This window comes from Siphateles boraxobius, unplaced genomic scaffold, assembly GCF_051911475.1.
Source record: "Siphateles boraxobius isolate OS27281-9 unplaced genomic scaffold, OSU_SipBor_1 6, whole genome shotgun sequence".
NCBI lineage: Eukaryota > Metazoa > Chordata > Actinopteri > Cypriniformes > Leuciscidae > Siphateles > Siphateles boraxobius.
The window spans coordinates 24,878,819-24,900,752 of NW_027509186.1; the positions used below are offsets into that span (position 1 = coordinate 24,878,819).

Here is a 21,934-nt window from a genome sequence, read left to right on the forward strand (position 1 = left end):
GTGCGCGCCTCCGCCTACTGAAGTCAGCCCATGCGCGCTCCCGTGCTGTGTAGAGTCGAATGCGGCGCTGCAAGGAGGCAGACCCCGAGACTTCAGCTCCCCTTTTCAACACGAAAATAACACGCATTTCGTCCCTCACGACCGTCTTCTGAGGAGTAACATTCTGCGCTAACTCTGTAGGGTAAGAACATCTCATTTGTGTTTCCCTTTGTGGTTATGTTAGATAAAAAATCGCCGATAGAAGAGCTGTTGATGTAATTTTTGCGCCTCCTTTTCTCGGTGTCTCAAAATGGCGGACGCGGCCGTTGGAGGAATACTTCAGCTTCTGTTTTTTCTGAATTAACGTTAGTTGTGAATATATCGACAGTGTGTATTGTGTAACCGTATTTATTGCTCTAAATACAAGAAATTACCCACCCAGGTCTGTAGTTTTAGCGGCTCGTTATAGGTGTATGTTGTCGGCGAATCAACACGTCGTTTCATCAATGTCATGTTAGCTAGCAACAGTTGGCTAACGCCCGTGTCAACACAAATCTCTATTTTATCATTTATAAACGTTAAGTTGAAGGTTGACCTTGACGTATCCACTTCGGTTTGGGTATATACATAGAAGTAACATCATTCATATTGTCGGGTTTTTTGCATACCGGTTGAGAATAAAGGTGATGAGGGCTGTGTTTCAAAACCTAGTGAACTTCCTAACTAGACAGCATATTTGGGGTTAGATATGATCGTAACTAACGTTACTAAACAGACATGCTTAGTATTCAAACGAGCTTCTAGTTAATTGTCAAACACCTTGGTGATGCTTGACCTAGACAACATATTTGTGCGTTTACTTCAAGGTTTTGAAAAATAACCGAGATGTTTGACATTTATAAAACATGCCGTCATTAGGGGTGAGCTAAATATTTGGACCGGTAAGTTACCTGTGTCGAGCTGGTCTCAAAAGTAGGTCAGCTGCTGCTTTGCATGCAGACCCGATCCTGCTCATTTCTTTGGGACACTGTGATGGTCTGTAATGTTGTGTTATGAATGTGAATATGATTATGGCTGCAGATAAAGATGCAGTATATTGGGCAATCTTTATAACGTTAGTCTAACGCTGTATGCAACAATAATTGCACTAATTTAACGACTGCATAACTAACAATCTTGCAAGCAGATATTTAAACATGCTGAAGAGGCAGGTGGATGCATGTTTCTTATCAAGGTGTGAATGCTTTGAATAAATGTGGTACTTTGGATGTACTCTAGGATGTGCCAAGTTTGCTGTACACTCCCTCTAGTTGTTTGACAGGTGTCATGCATATTTGCAACTTGCAATCATGTTATAGCTTGGATTAAGTTCACTGTAGAGCAGCATAATACAATACTGTTGAAAAGTTTGGGTTTGGTACGACTTTTTAATAGAGAAATAAGAGTCTTCTATGAAAATCAAGACTGCATTTATTTGATCAAACATACAGTAAAAACCATAATATTAATCGCTTTGCGATTAATCAAATTTTAGTTTCAATTTAGCTATTAAAGCTTTTGTTACTTTAATAAGAAACAGAGTAGCTTTTTCAATCATACAGTACTAAAGACTGCACTTTGTTTTCTTTTTTACTCTATTTCTCCAGTAGGCTCTTTAACTGAATATAATTTTAGATAGTTATTGGAAAAAACTTAAACTTATCTTTTTTTCTGTTTTTTTGTTGTAATTTTCTTCTTTGGTTTTCACTGTATTACTGTTTGTTCCTTCAACAATTGTACTTTTTTTGTGGAAAATAACTTTTTTTACCTGCATTAGTTTAGTATTAGTTTCTGCAGTGCTACCGAAATTGGTATCAAGAATTGTGAAATTTCACTGGTATCTAAAATTTCGATAGCATAGCAACCTTAGGCATATTTCCAACAAAATATACCCGATATGAATCGCTATCGGTGAAAAATTAGGCTACTTGTATGTGAGTATGAGTCATTATAATTACTCATTTGGTCATATCACCGACTCCTAATCGTGTTACATAACCATGATTATTTTGGTCAATATTGTAATCACGATTATGTTTTTAATCGCACAATTTTATCCCCTGTATATTATTAAAATTAAAACTACTTTATATTTGAATATATAGGTTATTAAAAAGAAATTTATTCCTGTGATGTCAAAACTGAATTTTCAGCATCATTACTCCAGTCCTCAGTGTCACATGATCCTTCAGAAATCACAATATGCTGATTTGGTTCTCAAGAAACGTTTTATTAATGTTTTTTAGAATTCTTTGATGAATAAAAAGTTCAAAATAACAGTGCTATTTGAAATGCAAATCTTTTTTGACATTATAAATGTCTTGACTTTCACTTTTTATAAGTATTAATCACAATTAATAATTGTGATCTCAAGCTAGTGATATTCAGCTCACGTCTGGTCATCTTTTAAACACTGTGCCATTCAGATGTTCTGCTACTCAACATTCCCTTAGTGGAAATGTTTTGTGATCCTGCAATTCCATCAAGGGAATGTGAGAAGTGATTACTAGTCCAAGCTTTTTTGGCCGTCTGTCTTTACCAGCTTGCACAATTTCAGAAAGAGGGATGTTTCCTTTTGCCATCTGTCTTAAACTAAATAATCTATTGAATCGACAGACTTGCAGACCTGTTTTTGGGTTTTGAGATGCACAGAAAATGATGGAAACAGATTACACTTCTCTTTTTTTTTTTATCATGCAACATTTGTGCTATATTAGTCTAGCCGAAGTCCTTGTTGAATATCTCTCATTCTCTTTATACTAATAAACAAACAGCATAAACCAGAATACAGCAGATGCTAGATTTCTTTGTTTCATTCTTTGTCTTAATAACATGCTCTTGTCACTGCTCGGCATTGGTCTTTTTATAGCAGTAAGTAACGGATAATCACTACTGGACTTTTTTGCCTCAGTTGTGTGGTTCGGCTGCACACAGACAGACGGTTGCTAGAGACCCCTCCAAGCCCTTGGCTGAAATAATGCAGGATAATTGTGTGTTTGTGGAGTCCCAACAGGCAGTTTGTAATGACTAGAATGGAGGTGGCGTGGCATGAAGTACTGTTACTGTGGGTTTGGTTAGCTCACTGGATGTGCGTCTGCAAAGAAGCAGCCATAATGCGTTTCGGTGCCAGTGGGGATCAGTAATGCAATCACCATGGCAACTAAAAGCTCCACTGTGTGAAATGTAGATTTCAAGATGGTGGTCAGTTGGATGGATCAATAGCATCTCTTCCCTGTTTTTGATTCAATCTACATGCTGAAATGGCCAGGATTATACGTTATGGCTCGGTTTGGTACGAAGTATGACTAAGGCCTGTGCGTTTGAGAATTTATAGACTTATAACTACTTGTACTGCTTATTGGTGGCCTGAACCTGCTTCTCTGACCCTAATCTAATTTTCAAAGATTACAGTTAGTATTTTGTAGAAGTCTCAAAGTACTTTCTCATATAAAATTATAGTTGAAGCAATAAATGTAGTTCCACTAGTAAATTGGGTCTGCTTGAATTGGATTCTCTCAGCTGCTGTTAATGTTTTGCATGACAAAGACTGAAAAAGCTACTATGACTTTACAGGTTATCATTCACATTCCTAGCATCGTGTCCAGCTGCCCTTGCTGTTAGGAGAAAAAATGTCTTATGCACTGTGCATCACATGTAAATGTGCTGGGATTGGCAAGCCTGCTGAGGCTGTCATGATATGGTGATTTGATTTATCCTTCTCTGTATTTTTCAGTGATTATCTGATCCATTTTAATGACAGGCCTGTCAGCATATCAGAGCCTCTTGAGTTGTTCATAGTTCAAGTGGTGCTCAGGTTCTGGCAAATTTACAGATAAATGTTTGGCCCAGCAGGTCAATTGCTGATAAAGACTGATCTATTACTCTTATTAATAATATTTTGTTTGAAAACACTTAGGCCGTGTGTCCACCAAAGCGTTTTTAGTCGGCTGAAAACGCTGGACGCTCTGCTGAAAACGCCTAGCTGTGGGCGCTTGAGAGCGTTTTGGCAGCGCTGCGTTTTTTCAGTTGAGACGATTCGTTGCTATGATACAGAATATCAGCAGCACAGTTTACTTGTAACTGATTTCGCAGATAATTTTGTTTCATACTAAAAATGTATTTTTCATCCATTTTGTTCGGTTAGCTCTGCTGGTTGACGTCGTTGTACAGAAAGGATGTTGTGACAGTTGGTCGTGTGGTATTTGTCCCGCCCCTCCTCCACTGTGATTGGACGTCTGGGTAAAAAGTGACAGTGATGAGCGCAGCGTTTTACCCAAAGTTGAACATTTTTCAACTCTCGGCGACCAGTAAAAAACGCCGGGCGCTCAGCACTTGAGCGTTAAATACACGCTCAGCGCCTCGTTACGCTCATGGCGTTTAAAAAACGCGGCGCTCCCATTGAAAACAATTGGAATTTTACGCCAGCTGCGTGAAAAAACGCTTTGGTGGACACACGGCCTTAGTTTTAAGCCATTCAACTGCTGTTGTTTTTTTGGTCTCAACTCAGTCTTTCTCTTACCCATTTTCCACCAAGGCCTTTTGAGTGCTGGAGGAGCCAGAGCCTAGGCCTAGTTTCAAATCAGTTCTGAACCTGGAAAAGTGGTTCTTAATTAGCACTAAAACATTGCTGGACTAGAAGTAAGAACAGCTTGCGTCAGGTTCTTGGGCTGGGGGCGGGTTTACCGTGACCAACAAGACGAGCAGAAACTTGTGACCGCCTTTTTTTAAATGGCAGCTAATAGCAGCTTGATTGTAATCTCCATCTATGCAAATTATGGCGAGCTGCACGAAAGCATTGGATTCGGCGTGTTAGGATGCTAATTAGAGCCCGACCGATATATCGGCGAGCCGATATTAGGCATTTTCATATCTATCGGTATCAGCATTTATAATGGCCGATAAATGAATATTAAAAAAATGCGGCATGCAGTGATTCATGTAAGGGTGGCGCTGCAAATAAAACACCTAAAAGCTGCCACAATGAACTGGCCTCCAGACTAAAAAAGCAATGACAGGGCTCCAGACTAACTTTTCCACTGGTGCTACCAACTTTCTCAGTTGGTCGCACCAGCATATGATTTGGTCGCACCTTTTTTTTTTTTTTGCTACATGCCATGGGATTAATCAATGCATGCTGATGAATAGTGGTTTTAATGGACCAAGGCTAGCAAAGGCTTTCTGGGTTGCAGCAGAAATACCTGTTATATATTAATTACCGTATTTTCCGCACTATAAGGCGCACTTAAAAGCCTTTAATTTTCTCAAAAAACGACAGTGCGCCTTATAATCTAGAGCGCCTTATATATGGATCAATTGGTTAATTGGATCAATTGGTTAATAGCGCTCCGCGTTATTAAATTCGCCAGCGAACTCACGCTCGTGTCCATCTTATGTCCGCTCTGTCACACGGCCAGTTCACACTGTCAGACACACTGTCCCCGGCGCTGCTCATAAGTCAGTCTGGAACCCTGAATGATATGAATACATCAAATATAGCAAGGAGGCATTTTAATTGTTTATTAATAACAAGTGCTTTCAGTCATTGTGGGCTGCAAAGATGAAGTTGAGGATGTGGACTCGCAATCTTTGAACGTGCCAGAGAGAAATGTATTTCAGAAGGATTAGGCCTGCATAAGCAGAGAGCAGTTTGTCTTTCGTTTTGATTTGTTCTGTTTAAAAGTAGACATTTCAATAGATGTATTTCTCAGGTCTATACGCTGAGTTTCGGTTCATTTATGAGACGAGTTGCAGTTCACTCGCTGGCGCCTCCGTTTCGAGATTATCTATTGTCTGTTATATTTACTTCTTATTTATTAAATCCAGGGATTTGTTTGATGAAACACTGATTAAAATTAAGATATAATTAATACAAAACGAAATTGACTTTAATGAAAGGCTTTGTGCTTTGTGTTCGAGGTCTATGTGAAAGTTTAAAGCACTTTAAGTGGCGCTTGCGGAGCTTGTCACGTCCGTTTTTTACTCATAAATGCGAACACGAAAAATAAAATAAAATGAATATTATTTCATTGCGTGGCGCGAGAGACAAATCTCCGACAGTAAACGGATGACCCATTCTGCTATGTAACAGGTGCTTTTCCGCGTCTCGGGTAAACAGTTTTTGCGACTCATGCGAGGAATAACGGCCGCGTCCGGTGTGTAGACACAGTGTTAAAGCTCATTCTGCCTATAACGCTACGTTACAACATCAAGCAATATTCCAATAATTTATATAATTATAACACTTTATATATAGGGCCATTTTGCATTAAGAGTAGCCTAGTTTCACGTTTAGAGCCTACATTTTGCTAACTAATTTAAAATAGCAGGGCTCTACATTAAGGCTTGTCCTCTTGTCCGGGACAAGTGGATTTTTTGTAGGACAAGTAGAAGAGAAAATTACTTGTCCGACCGGACAAGTTAAATTTCAAACAAAATAAAATGCCATGTTACTTCACGTTATGTGCCACTCGTTACGTCTATTTTACAGATTTAATTTTACAGATTTGAAACGAAGACATGTCCTGAATGTGAATGGCCTGTGAATGTCCTGAATGTGACTCGCAGAAAGACGCGCACCAGTATGATGCGCATGCACAGACCGCGCGCCAGAATACAGTTCTCTTTCGCGCTTGAACGAACATCAACACACACAATTAAGCCAAAATGTCATTTGTCGAGTATCTTCATAACACAAGAGCAGTCTTATGATGGACATAAAGAGTTGTGACTCGTGAGAGAATGAGGCGCGTGTGAGATCCGCGTCTCTGTCCACAGCGGCTGCTCTTAAAGGGCCAGCTACCAATAAAGTGTTCTGTCAGTAAAGTTAATGAAAGAACAAAGGGAACAGAGAAAATTACTCACTGCTCTTGACTAAATAACTTGTGTAGCTTTAATAAGGAGTAGTCTATATATAATTTATAATTTATGCTGCGCAGACTGTTTGATAACTTTATTAAATTTCTGTATATGTCCTACCTGTTAGACAGTTCATTTTTATCCAAACATCAATGGCTTATTGATCATTATAGGTGTTATCAATCATTTAGTTGTTATTGCTAATTTCAGAATTATCACTAATCTGTGTGTGCATTTGGTTTAGAACCAAACAAGTTGACTCATGAAACCATTTGTTTATTATATCGCAATCGCATATCACAACCGCAATATTGATCTCAATAATAGGAATATTACATTGTCCCCAAATCGTGCAGCCCTAGATAAAATTATAAATCTTTACCCGGACAAGTGACTTTTGTGCATGGACAAGTGAAACATAAATTTACTTGTCCGAAGGACAAGTGCCTCAAAAAGTTAATGTCAAGCCCTGAATAGTATAAAAGTCTGTACATTAGGTAATTAAAAACGTTTTCATTATGATATTATAAATTTTACTATAGTAAAAAGATCTAAGTTATTACTCCACTTTTAGAGATTAGAGGAATTAAGACTAAAAATAGAAGATAATGTCAGTGACACTTTTGATATATTTATTGATAGAAGTTATTTTATATAATGTGACTAAATTAAAAGACAAAGTCGTTAGTGAAGATTATGCAACAGTATTAAGAATATAATATAATATAAAATGCAATGCAAACTAGCTCAAATGTATCATTCTAATTCTATCATTCCCCCTGCCTCCATTAGGCTATCATTATCTTTGTCACACAAGTGTTTGATCACCACATTTGAGTGATCATTGCAAAACGTTAATATATTTATTCTGTTTAAATACTGTGTATTCTATATACAGTACCCATCAAAAGTTTGTACACACCAATAGGAAAGTGTGTCCAAATTTTTGACTGGTACTGTACTACAATACACATAAATAATATTGCTACTGTACACATAAATAATATCGGCCGATATATCGGTATAAGGCTCTTTTTTTTTTTTATCGGTATCGGCATCGCCCCCCAAAAATCCATATCGGTCGGGCTCTAATGATGATGTAGGTTCACAAAACCATGAGCATCGATTAGGGATGGGCATTCGATTAAATTTTCTTAGTCGATCGTCGGGAGAATTAACGATCGACTATCGATTAATCATTCATATTTTTATATTCAAATTCATTATTTATTTTTATAAATTAAAAATGCAATGAAAATACAAAAATACAGCGCGTTTTTCCTCGATTATGTCTTTATTACAAGATGATCAACTTGTGGCAGTAAAACTGGATGTTCGGTTAGGCTAAACTTGAAGATATGCGCTGCGGTGCTCGAAAGCAACGTAACCTGCAGCTGCGAGTTGGCGTTCTTAAACAGAGACCCTCGTTTGTTCCAAAATAATAAATAATGAAAAAAATCATGTTAAACAATAACTTAACCAAAAACATAATAATACTTAGATCTGACAGGTTTTGTCAAAATGTAACTCAAAACTATCCAAGAATGGAGTCGAGAAAGAGGGTGAGAGAGATTACTGTAACAATCAATTCGGCTAGGCTACTTAACAAAGCCTCATAAAAAATAACTAGTAACTCACATACAACTTCTACACCAGTCTACTGATTTTTGTTGAGAAAGATAAGCATGTTGATGACATGATCTGAGGTCAGACGCGACCGCAACCTGACCGTCAAGCCTCGTTTACACTTTCGCCTGGCTCTGCATCGCGAGTCTCCGCAGACTGCGCGCGCACCTCCCCAAACAGACGAGGCGTTTATACTCGACGCGCTCGCCTGTGAAACACCGAATACCGCAATGACGTCATTTTTGCCGCGCTCACCTTCGCGCTCGTGCGGACGCGTCGAGTGTAAACAAGGCTTCAGTCCAGCCGCTGAAAACACCCGCTCTGAGGGGACTGACGTTGCCGGGATGCACAGGTACCTCCGCGCTAACTTGACCAACCAGCCCGGGGAACACGTTCACTTTCCACTCACACTACGCAACGCAGCAGCATTAGTTTAATGATAATCGATAAGAAATTAACGTGATCGACGAAATTCTTAATGATCAATAATCGATCGTCGATTAATCATGCCCATCCCTAGCATCGATAGTAATCAGTCCTTCCAGAAAAAATGAGTTTTTTTGTCATTGTTGTGGGCAAAAATCCTTGATTATGCAGCCCGTTTTCTTTAAAAATGCGATGGAATTTGCAGGATATTTATGCAATTTTATGCGATGAAATTGCGGGAACTTGCAAAAACTGCGGTTTGATGAAAAAGAAAAAAAGTGATTTCCCCAACACCCTGTTCTCTCTAGGCTACTACCTTAATGTAAAGAGTCATTTCTTATTACTTCCTTTGATAAGCAAGCATACTACATTATAGAAAGTGCTGGGAATATTTAATTTCTCATCTTGTTTTATTTGAGACTGTAACGATTGTAAATAAGGTGTGGCCCCTTTAAGAGCTGCGCGCTCCCTGTTGAACTGTCTGCAGTGTTATATTGTATGTGCGCCTCGAACACCCCATGTGTGCGGGGAATTTCTGTTTGATGCTGCTTTTATCTTATTTTGTTTATTAAGTAACGATGTGACGGTAGAACGTGTGACAGACAGTTATACGAGTTCGATTTGGGAATAAAGAGCGAGTTGTGAGATGCCAATCGTCTCCGTGAGTCTGTCTGGCCTCTGCAATAACTTCAGCTGTGAGCTATCCCGTCGCATAATTGTCATTTCATTAGGTTCCCATGGTAACAGGGGGAAATGGCTGCTTTTGTGTGAAGCAAACGCAACATTTTTCAACTTTCTGCTAAGATATATGTGACTTTTTTGCAACAAAAATGCGAGGATTATGAAATAATGCAAGCCCCGCATATTTTGCACGGAAATCAGCAATTTATGCGGCGAAAGTACGGTGTATTTGAAAATATGCGGCCCCCGCATGAATATGCGGACTTTGGCTGATTATGCACTAAGTCATGCGATCGCATAATCGCATTTTTCTGGAGGGACTGAGTAAATCAACAACTGCCATTTTTGATGGAAGGCTTGTTCGAGATGCATCAGAGCTGCACGGACTGATCGGAGTGCCGTGGGAGTGTTTGGAGAGTATAGGCCTACACCTCCTTGTGCTTTTGGATCGCTCTCTCACAGCGCTTTGATGTCATGCGCCAATCGGTCTGCGAGAAGACGATCCATCTCGATCAAGCCTGGTGTGTTTGTTTGGCAATCTCGAACAATCCTGTTTTGCGAACAAGCCTACAAGCATATTTGGAGTTTTGCGCAGAAACTCCAAATATGCCACGCTGTAGAAGTAGACAACACGCATCATTCCAGGAAACCCCTATGGGCATCATACTATCATTGTAGCTGAATAAACAGAAGATTGAAACGCTTAGATTTTTAAAAATGTTGTCTTGTTGAACAATGGAATTTGTCAAATTTTTGATGAATAAATAAAAAGGAGGTCAGTAAACTTAAATAAAATCGCGATATAGACTAGTGTCTGTGACTATTAAACTGCAAAAAAAGACTATTTAAATACGAATCCTGCATGTTCTGTGTCTCTGTGTGAATGAATGGTGCGGTTTCATTTACTATACACACACAAAGCATGCGTGACGCTCGCTGCGTTTTCAGCCTTTCCCGTCTCACTATACGAGGACATGAATGCATGAACTTCATCTCCAGAGCCCCTCTGAGAGTCACTTCATCAGCATTTTACGGTTTCATTTGAGAAAAACTATTGTCATATCATAAATACACAGAACCTCAAAGGTCTTTACTGCAACCCATCAAAATAAAAGTTTGGTTTAACTTGACGGTAGAATTTAGCTACGTCTTAATGTAACTGCTATACTAACACTAATAATAATACATTATTATTAAAACATCATTTTTTATGGAATAGCCTATTACAATTTTCTTCCATTTTTTAATTTTAACAGTAAAGCTCTGTTTTGCAGCACTTTGTTTAACAAAAAAGTTTAATTATGATTAAAAGATTAATTAAATCAATGTTTTATGCCTTCATTTGATTACCAGAAAATAGCCTACACATCACAGAATTTGTGGGGAATTTTTTTTTTTCATATAATTTCATAATCAATTAATTAGACATGTTTTTTGATTACTAAATTTAAAGTTAACCATTATCAAACCAAAAATTAAATGGAAGAAAAAAGAATTTGGGAAAATATAAAACGTATTTCATAGGGCCCTTGTAATACTATAATTTGAATAACACTAGACTGTATTTACTCTAGGGCTTTTACTTTTTCCCAAAAATCATATTCGAAGTTCGTTTGTTTATTAATATTCGAATATTAATGATTAATATTTTGACCATTAAATGTTGCGGTGCTAGGGCTAAGGGGGCTTAACCCCCGAATGTTTTAAGTAAAGCCCTGAATATTTTGTTACCTTGTCTTTCTCATAGAGCAAAACGTACATCTAGAAGGTCCAACTTATTGAAAGTTTCTGGGATACTGATAACTACACTGAACAAAATTATAAATGCAACACTTTTGTTTTTGCCCCCATTTTTCATGAGCTGAACTCAAAGATCTAAGACCTTTTCTATGTACACAAAAGGCGTATTTCTCTCAAATATTGTTCACAAATCTGTCTAAATCTGTGTTAGTGAGCACTTCTCCTTTGCCAAGATCATCCATCTCCCTCACAGGTGTGGCATATGTTCAGTGTAGGATTGCCAATACTAGCCAATACCTGTGTTTTCAATTGAAGCACTGTTATACTGTTATACTTATACAAATTTACAAATCTTACGAGCAAAATATATATGCAGGAGTATAATTTTCAAAATATATCAGTAGTAGACCCTTTAAAGAATATATGTACAAAATATGATAGTTCTATCTGTTAATTAAGATGTTTCACATACTACTTTTGCAGTAGTCTGAGGAAGAAATCTTCTAGATGTGCAAGCAGGAAGTAAACTGATCTGGTCATGTGACCTTTCACACTAGTCACACGGCATTAATAGATTTTATTCAAGACAATCTATTTTGTCATTTAAAAGGTGAATTTCTTGCCCAAAGTCCATAACATTTTTAAAGCTTCCAGAAATAAGAAAAAAGATGCAGTCACAATTGTGACCGGTGGTTAAAGGCTGCCTAATATTCGTTCGAATATCATTATTTTTTTAAATATTCGAATAACGAAGTTCGAAGTCAAAGCCCTAATTTACTCTAAGTTCTAATACAGGAGTATTTTGAAATGCATCAGATTTTGTTTATCCCATCTAGGCAGCCCTGCAGTATTGTGGTGACAATATATTTTTCATGCCAATGATGACCAACAACAGACACTCGTGTAACGTTAACTGCAAGATTGTTAAATTAGAATTAAATGAAAATGATAAATGATTATAGAATAGATAAGTCTATGTGACCCATTAAAAATCCCCAAAAAAAATCCAGGGGTTTATTTTTACATGCGCAAACAGCAGCATAAACAACAGAACACGAGGATTCACACAATGTCAAATATAATTTTTTTTATATTGGTAATCATAATGCTCAGTTTTAACCATTACCGTGCAGCCCTAATAATAAAAAAAAATCAAATAAAAAATGACTATCGTAAAATAAAATGACTCGTATTGTTAAATAAGGTTTTTGTCATATCGCCCACCTCTTGTCCATCTGATTATTTTCTTTTGGCAAATTAAGTGTTTACACATTAATACATCAATATATTGTATTATGTGACGTATGTATCATGATGCATATTTTATGTTGAGGTAATGATTGATACCCAACTAGGGATGAAATGAAACGATTACCAGTTTCACGATAAACCACGATAAAATGTTCTGACGAATGGTCATCGTTTAAAAATTAATCATCTCGGTAAATCCTGTCTAGCCAGCAGCAGTCTGACACAGGCACTCGCATGCAACATTGTTTTTTTGTTCAAGAAGACATGACGCAAGGCAGTGACAGTGCTTTGGATATTTTTCAGCCGTCTAACAGGACCAAATCAGAAGTGTCATATTTTACTTTTTGCCAAAGTCTTGAGGGAAACCTAATCGAGGATAGTCAGGCTTAGGGATGGCGAAAACTAAAAATTTTCTTGACCGACCACCGAGCCTCATTAGCCGGTTGAAACCGGTTAACCGATTAGTTTAACATATGCCACGCTATTTGAAATAACAGCCATTTCGAGCCACGCCTGCAATTTTGCAACTCTGTCGCATCTCTCTCTGCCTCCTGCTCACACACACACACACACACACACACACACACACACTGCCCCGGTGCCGCGCTTCCACTCACGTCACTTTTTTTAAAATCCCCTACAGCGCGAAAAATGAGTCCCGCAAACAAGGCGCCGAGGAGCTTGTATGTAATCGGAGGGCAAATGGCTCCTTAGTTTCTAAATGGTTTGGGTACAAGGTGATCGCGTTGAAAATAAAGGCGTTAGTCTAGCATTAGAAGCTTATTTGAAACATTGCAGCGTCTCATTTAAGAAAATGACAGCTCCGAAGAGAAGAGACTTAGTTTGAGGTAACGTTAGTGCTAACAATAATAAAGAAAGATGATGATCATCATCACCTTATCTGTTACCACTGAAATGTAGATGTAATGTATTTCTACAGTATTACTACTGTATTTAAGCACTGTATCACACAAGTTGCAACTTACTGTGTCAATCTTTTTGGTGAAATGGTCCCACACACTACTTTTCTTTGCACGCTTCATCCTGTCGTCTGCCCTGGCTCTAACCTCGAGTGTTTTAGCCTGTAGCCTTTACTTTTCACAAACCTTGTGAGCGCGCGAACCCAAACGCTGTGACCTCGCGCCAAATGTTTTTATTGGTTTATTAAGTACAAACAGGCGAGTTATGAAAAATTGAGTGTGAGGGATTTGTTCACTACACACAAAAATATCTTGGAATAAGATGGCTAACTGTAGTAGCGTTTAGTCCACTTTCTAACCGACTACCGACAACTTTGACCGGTTAACGTTGAGACGGTCAACCATCGGTCAAACGGTCATCGGTTAGCATCCCTAGTCAGGCTGTCTGCAGAACATGCAAAAAGGAAGTCGCTGCAAAAGGGGAAATGATTAATAATAATACATTTTATAAGAAGTTTATTTTTACTGATATTTCAGCTGTCATTATGAGTTCAAATGTCACATCCATAATGCTGGAATTGCCCAGTAGTATTAATACTAAAGTTCTTTGATTTCATTTTCAATACAATAAAAAACTCAGACGCAAGACGGCAAGTTGCATATGATTAAAACAAGAAAGGGCGTCCGCCGTGATACAAGAGACATGGATGTGCGGTTAAACAAATCTGCATGCGTCTTGTGGAAGAACATTGTAGTCGGGAGCTACTTTTCTCTGTTTATGTCTATGACGAGTCACGCAGGTACCGGGCTACGCCACAGCGATACTACCATACCAGTCTAAAATAGTCCGAATGTAAACATTTATGACTGGCGTACCATAGTGATTCAGGATAAGACAAAAACATGGTTTGAAAATGGATGATATACTTGCTCATTATATAAATTTCAAAGACAAATAGTTTCATACTGCAGCTTCAATGCAGGGTTTTTCCTGCATTTAATTTTTTTGGCGGCCGCCAAAGCGAGTTTTTGTCCCGCCAAAGCCTTATTTGATCGGTGAGTGATGTAGTATGACTGCTGCGCTTGTCACAGGGCACATGTTAACTGAAAGAATGAGCAGAGAGAGAGCCCTGCCCCGGCAGCGCGTGCACACTTTCACCGTCTTCAAACAGAGCGCTGTCTTGCTCTCTGTCCCTTGCAATGTGCACACATTGCTCAAAATAAATTGACAGTGAACGATGCTAAAAGGTCGATAGACCGAAGTTTTATGTGGAGTATCCGGAGATTTTTCCCCCCTGAATTACCGCTGGGTGCGAATTGTGCTTAAAAAATCAAAAACGTTGCCTTACCTTCTCTGAAAAGTGTTCCGCACATTCAGCTGACATAAACCACACTTTCAATAAACGAAAAAACATATCCAGTGATGAAATGTTTTCTGTGTTGACACAAATCTTGTGGGATGTCCTAACTGCCAGGATAATCGCACAACGTGTGCCGTACACGTCCGCTAATTACACATTCGATTCGTGAACTAAAAGGCTTCTTCGACTTGAACCGGCGCTGCACAGACCAAACGGTGAATGACATCAAACTCCGCGAGGGCAGACTGCTCGTATACTTTTGAATCACTTGTCTCTCGCGGTACTTAAATGTCATAAACTGATCGGTCTGTCGATTCAAGTCGAACAAGCCTAATGACTCATTTGAACCGATTCACTTTAATGAATGGGTAAAACAACTGACCTGTCCAACACTGAATTCACGAGATGTCTGAATCGGTGTAGGCCAATAACAAATCGGTAACACTTTACAATAAGGTTCCATTTATTAAACTATAGTTAGCCTAACTACTTTAGTTAATATTAACTATTAATAAACTGCACGTCTACAGCATTTATTAATCTTTGTTAATGTTAATTTCAACATTTACTATAGCCTACATTATTGAAATCAAAAGTTGTAATTTGTTAACATTAATTAAGATTAATAATGTATTGCTCACGGTTAGTTTATATTAGTTACCCTAATACAAACAAATAATTTACTCAGAACATCCCTATTTTATTTAGGGGAAAAAGTAGGTTATTTATTTATATGACAATGTGTAGAAAAATTACCTTAAATTAATTTAGTTTAGACTGGAGTGAGGTGAAATCAGAAAAAAAAGTGCAAAGCATGTTGTTAGCTAGCTGACTATTAAACTAGTATAGCCTAAAACTAGACTATTAATTGAAATAAACTCAGTATACAGTAGTAAAATCACAAACCTTTTTTTTTTTTTAAAGAGGGCAAGAAAGGATGACCGTGTCCGTCGACCACCACCGAAAGACCATTTTTGACCCAGGAAAAACCCTTTAATGTTTATGCTTAAAATAAGTGCATAGAGCTGCAAATTTTATTTGTTTGTTGATTTTCAAATAAAAAAACTTAAGTTTTCAGTGTGTAAGCCTTCTTTTTGAACATTTTCATTTCATTTTAACAAAACATTGATAATCTTGATAATTTTGGTCACTATAATCGTAATATGAAATTTTCATACTGTTTCTTCTCTATACCCAACCCTATTGATTGTGGATGACCAGCTATTGTGATCATCAGGCTTGTACTGTGCACTTGGCTTTTAATAGGCCTTGTGTAAAGTAGCATTACTTTTGCCTTCCATACTGCACAATGATCTCTCTTTTAGCAGAGAGAAATTCAGAAGCCTTCTTGTTGCTGTCAAACTGTGTATCTCACTGGAGTGCAGAAGTAGGTTGTTAAAATCTGGGTCAGCGGTCCCTTTTACTCGTGTTCAGAGCTCCTGACAGGGGCAGCAGGAGTCCGTAACAAAACACTCCACATGGCAGCCGATAGGGTGGACTGAATACAGGCTAGAATGAGATGCGTGCTGGGGGAAATAGAGCAGATGGAACACCTGATATGAAATGTGTGTTAGCCCCCAAAGCTACTGTCAGAGGAACAGGGTCAGTAGCATATTTCCACTGTTGCCTTAAGCCTGTATGACCACTGCGCATCTGGGCTGCACTTATTTGCATTCTGATTCCTGCCTGTTATTGTGAATGACGAATGTGTCTTTTTTTTTTTCTCTTCACAGATGCAAGGACTGTCTATTTGGTAGATGCCTGCAGGCTGTCAATGCGTGGTGTTCCTGGAGACCATCTTTAAGGAGAAGTGTTTGGGGTGAGCTGCTGACCACCCTGCGAGCCGGACCCGGCGTCCTTTCTCTGATCTCCTGCCAAGGAGACAGCTGTTGCTGCACACTCTACACCTGACCCCCATCCCTGCCCCGTCCCCACAACCACCACCATGGTGCTGTCACAGAGGCAACGTGACGAGCTGTAAGTTCTCTGATCTCTTTTCAATCACAGCACTGTGATAGCACACCATTGAAAATACATCTATGATAGTGTGATTGACACCATCTTTGAGTGCTCGTACCTCATTCGACTTTTAACTACAGTGAAGGACAGAATGGATTCATCAGGGAGTTTGACAGTTGAAAAGATCACTGGTTCACTGTCATGACGAATCAGTGAGAAGATGACTAAAGACAAAGCCTCGATATAAACAATCCTTTTGTGTCATATCAGGATGGACATCATTGTAATAGGCTCGAGAGAGCTTTTAACCACTATGAGAAATGTTTTAGATACATTGACGCCATGTGCTGTTTTAATCTGAAAAATGACTATTACTTGGTCTGGTTATTGAGTTGTCTTGCAGTTGTATGAGGATAAATCTGTCCTGAGGTCCCACACCCGGTGTAATTAACCTTCGAACGTGTATGAGTTGGAAAGATAAGAGCTTTTAATCATCGGTATGAGGTAATGAGGGAGAGATTAAAATAAGTTGAATATGTAAAGCTGTATGTAAACCCCTCCTCCCTAGCACAGGCTGTAGCCTGGCTTTCAATGAACAACCTAATGAAGATATTGATTGCAGGAGCTTATCATTTGTTATCCTGACAAAAATGTGCGAAATACCGATTTTCTCTCTGTGTTTGGCTGTTGATTTAGAGGGTTATGTTAAGGCCCTGATATACATACTCACTGCAAAGTTCTTTTTCGTTCTTCGCTTCTAGGTAAAAAGATGTCGAAATATGTTTGCAGCGATATTCTGTTAGAAGTTTAATGTTGGGATAAAAAGAAAAATGACAAAACTGCAGAAAGGTTAACTTCCCACCCTGCATAGATTCTCTAGTAGGGCTGTGCGAAAGAAGTGTTAAAGAAACTCTTGAACTTGTTCTTGAAAATGTTACAAAATGTGTGCAATGTAAAAGGGTAAATGTAGAACAATCAATGCAACATGTAATAAGTAGGGGTGTAACTGTTCACATAATTCACGTTTCGGTTCGATACGACACAGTGGTGTCACGGTTAGGTACGTTTTCGATACAGCAAAAAGAAAGAAATGGCAGAGAAATTTCCTTGATTTACATTTTTTTTTATATATTTATTTAAATAAATTATTTTAAATAAGTGTGGGTTTTCCTACATCTTGAAACTTTGTTTAATAAATGGGGGTAATATCTGAAGGATGAGCAAATAATGTTTTGGTCATCTGATTAAAAATAACATTTAAATACGATAATATTTGAGTTTTGAAGTGCTGGAAAAAGATGTGTGACGTACTTGAAAGTATTTTACTATTCCTGCCAAACTTCCGTGGTTACAGTTAGTGTTACTACATTAAATCCATGGTGAATGTTGCTGATCTGTGGAATTAAAGCCTATAACTAGTTCATTCATGTGAACCACGTCAGCGCTGATTGAACCTTTAATAAAGGAGAATTTTGAATGCTTCTCACTAGATCTCGCATCGATGTTATTATTTCTGTGGTGAATTAAAATTCTTTCTTTACTGGATCTCTTAGAGCTGTGTAGTATCAGTGTCACTTGATCAAGATTGTCTCGCGCTGCACTGACATTGATGGTCCAAACTGATCCGTGAAGCAAATATGAGTAGCACAGTTTCGTTCCACTTTCATTACGTTTGCCATTTGATGTTGGGCAACGTTGTGGTGGCTGCGCGAGTGATGCGCACACATTTTTATGAAAATATTGATCGCTATATCGAACATTTTTTATATTGTTACCGACAACGGTGTACCGTCGATAATTACCGATACCTTTTATCCAGCCCAGCCCTATTCTCTAGCATAAATGTGAACAGTGCTTTTAGACTGGCAGCAAATGTTGGACAGTTTTTGTGAATACTGATAGAATACCAGTGGGCATCTTGATGCATTACTTACAGCTGGATTCATTAGACAAAAGCAGAGGGGAAATGGAGGCATTGACAAGCTGACAGCCTGCCTCAACAGTTTTCTTCTTTGGCTGATTTCATACAGAACCCATGAATGAATCTGTGTTTTTCAAGTTATTTAGGCTTTTCTCAATACATAGAGCAAAGCTGCTGACCATACAGAAATGATACATGAACTATTTAAAAATCTTTTCTGGAGAACAGAGAAAGAGAACTGGAGAACTGGAGTTTGTCTATTGTAAGATTTGTTCTCCTTGGCTCACTTTTTTGATATTTGATTTATTCAGGTTTTTTTTTCATGCCTGTCTTGGTTTTTCTAGTAAATTTTATATATATTAATTTAAAAAAATTAATGATTATAAACCATTATAGAAAACTGTGTCAGGATTCCTGGTGATGTTTATCTTGGTCATACGGTTGCACAAAATCTTAAAATTGCTATGTATATTTACAAAGACATAATGGAGTCACTCATACAAGAGCACATTGTGTTTGTGCATTGAACTCTTGGCAGATTGAAGCCTGTGAGGGTTTGTTTTAAAAATAAACATAGCACACTGCTCTGTAGACACATATGTGAGATGTGGGTATTTATGATGGAAGGTTTGCTTTTCTCATGTTAACATTGTCCTGGAGCGAGAGTTTAACTCTCTCAGTGTGAGCTCATAGGTCAGGTCTTCCTATAGGAGCTAAATATTGCTGTTGACTCTGCGGTTGAGATAAAATTTGCTCTCATCTTGCTCCAGGCTGTCTGAATTTGGTTGTTTTGCTTGTATCTTGTTATTAGATCTTACCTTCTTTGGCTTTGGGATTTTATACTAATTAAACAGATTTGCAAGTTAATTGTGAAATTACTATTCTAATCTTCTCGAAATAATGCTCCTTCTTAACCTTCAAAATCACCTCAGCACTGAAATCTAGTACTCAATTCATGTAAGGTTCAGCATTTGTCTACGTTTGAAATTAAAATAAAACAACAAAAATAATGATCATTAAAATACTAAAGTTATTTACTTTTTTTATATATTTCAATAAATAATAATAATTATTAGTGTATTTAAATAATATATTCAGCTTACTGGGGTTTCAAACAATGTGAATGAAACATACTTTTACACATATGGTCAAAAGAAATGATTTCAATAAATTGTGTGCGTGGTTGTGTAGTTTCATTGTGACAGCAGTAGGTTTCGTGTTGTGCTGTAGGTGTGGCAGGTGTGTGCAGGCCTGGGCTCTGGAGACCACCTCATTCTAAAGCATAGCCTCTTTGCCAGCCCCTGGTGAGCTCTGATGAAGCTGCCGCCAGCCAATCAGCAGGAATCCCATCACCAGTATGGATTTAATCTGCAGACTGGCACATGGAGGAGTTGATGGCCCTTCTGCTGCTCCTAGGAGCTTCACCCATCGACTTAGATGCTACGTCAGCACCTCTAGAGTCAGTCTAGACTTCAGATTGAGATTTATTATGTTATTGTAGGTGGCTGAAATAGAGTAATTGAAATGCAAAATATTTTAGATGTTAAGAAAAGGTTCAGGCAGGGGGTGTTTGAATTGCAATTTTGTGGTGGTGTAGTTGTTTATGATTAAGAGATTCCTGAGGAGGAGCTGAGCAAAGCTTTACACACATAATACATGCATTAGTGCCACGTGCAGTCAGAGATTACTATGCCAACTGCCACTCCTTCATTGCGGCGAGAGAAGGTGAATGCGTAATCTAAAGCTTCCTCCCGATAAAGTGTGGAAATCCCTCTGCTCCTGCCTGCTTGTGTGTGTGTGTATTTGTGAGATTGTGTCATGGCTCAGGACTTATTCAAATGATTGTAAACAAAAACACAGTATTAGTGCTAAGACCCCACTCTGCTAGTCGTCTTAAGGGGTGTGGCCTCTGCGGAGCAGCCCAAATCTCATTAACGCTTCTGTCAAAGGGACTGTGTGTGTAATATGTGAGACAGCTGGCTCAACACTCCCATGCTGTGCGCACACGCATCCAATTGCATGTGCCCTTTACACACTCTAGCTCAAGGTCTGCCGTCTCTGAACTGCCAGAACATGGAGCTTTTGCAATTAACCCACATTCATCATTTCACTAAAATAAGACTGTCTGTATGTTTCATTCATTTATTTGGTTTTCTTCTCTATTGTCACATTTTCTGGGTATAGGGTTTCAGTTTTCAGCACTGAATGATTTTCGAAATAAACAAGTCTTCAAGGTGTTCAGATTGGTTTAGCATGTTGCTATGCATCAAGTTAGGTGTTTTAGTTTGTAGCTAAGGCATTACTTGGTGGTTGATGGTTGCTATGGTGTTTATTTTATTTATATTTAAAAATAAATCAATACTTTTATTAATATTTATATCGCATTTTAAATGGCAGTCACCATTTTTATCAGGTTGTATATGATATTCTGGTGGTGCCTAGATATGGTTCAGGTCATTCCTCCAATCCATGTCTGTGGCAGTTCTGCAGGACTTTGTTTTTGATCTCAAACTAAATTCATAAATCATTTAAATCATGAGTCACATTTTTTCTTTTTCTTCATTTAAAAAAGATCCCTATTTGTAAGCAATATTGTTTTATAAGCAATATAGTGTTGGTTACTGTAATGCAACACTACATAATTAATTGTTTTAAGTAGACTAAATAATGCATCGTTTGCTTGCTATTTCTTTGGATTGAATAATAGCCTTAGTTTTACCAATGCACCAATATATGTTTCATGTGTATCATGGTTTCATCATTACATGCTCTTTTTTGATTTTAGTAAGCTCCCTGTTCATATTACAGCCAGGCATTGTTTGACCCATTCACTGACATGTAGTGTAGATGAAATTAACAAGGCTTTTTTGAGAACTGATAAGGTCAGAATGTTAGATATGCTGTGGCTCCTGCATTATGTCTTGGTTTTCTAGTTTTAGAGTCATCTGATTTGAGCGCTCATTTGTTATGGTCTGACATTTATTGAACTGGTTCTTCTTACTGGAAACCAGTGTACAGTCTATTTGGAAGCTTCAAGAACACATTGTGTGCGCTTACTCAGCAGACTTGCAGCAACCTCCGTTTAGAAGCCTTTTATCAGGAAATAATGAGCTCTCCCGTAGAATCCCTGGATAGAGCCACCAAGTGAGAGTGCTGGCTTTGATAAAACCCACTTT

At 38.2% G+C, this 21,934-nt stretch overlaps 1 protein-coding gene across 1 annotated transcript in view; it reads left to right on the plus strand.

The window, feature by feature from the left end:
- The first annotated feature begins 19 nt into the window (after window positions 1-19).
- pafah1b1a (platelet-activating factor acetylhydrolase 1b, regulatory subunit 1a) overlaps window positions 20-21,934 on the plus strand; it is a 53,122-nt gene continuing 31,207 nt past the window's right edge. Inside the window, exons 1-2 of the mRNA XM_077208322.1 lie at window positions 20-181; window positions 16,612-16,855. Coding sequence (XP_077064437.1) covers window positions 16,824-16,855 — 32 coding nt within the window. The 5' untranslated portion in view covers window positions 20-181; window positions 16,612-16,823. The remainder of the gene's footprint in view (window positions 182-16,611; window positions 16,856-21,934) is intronic.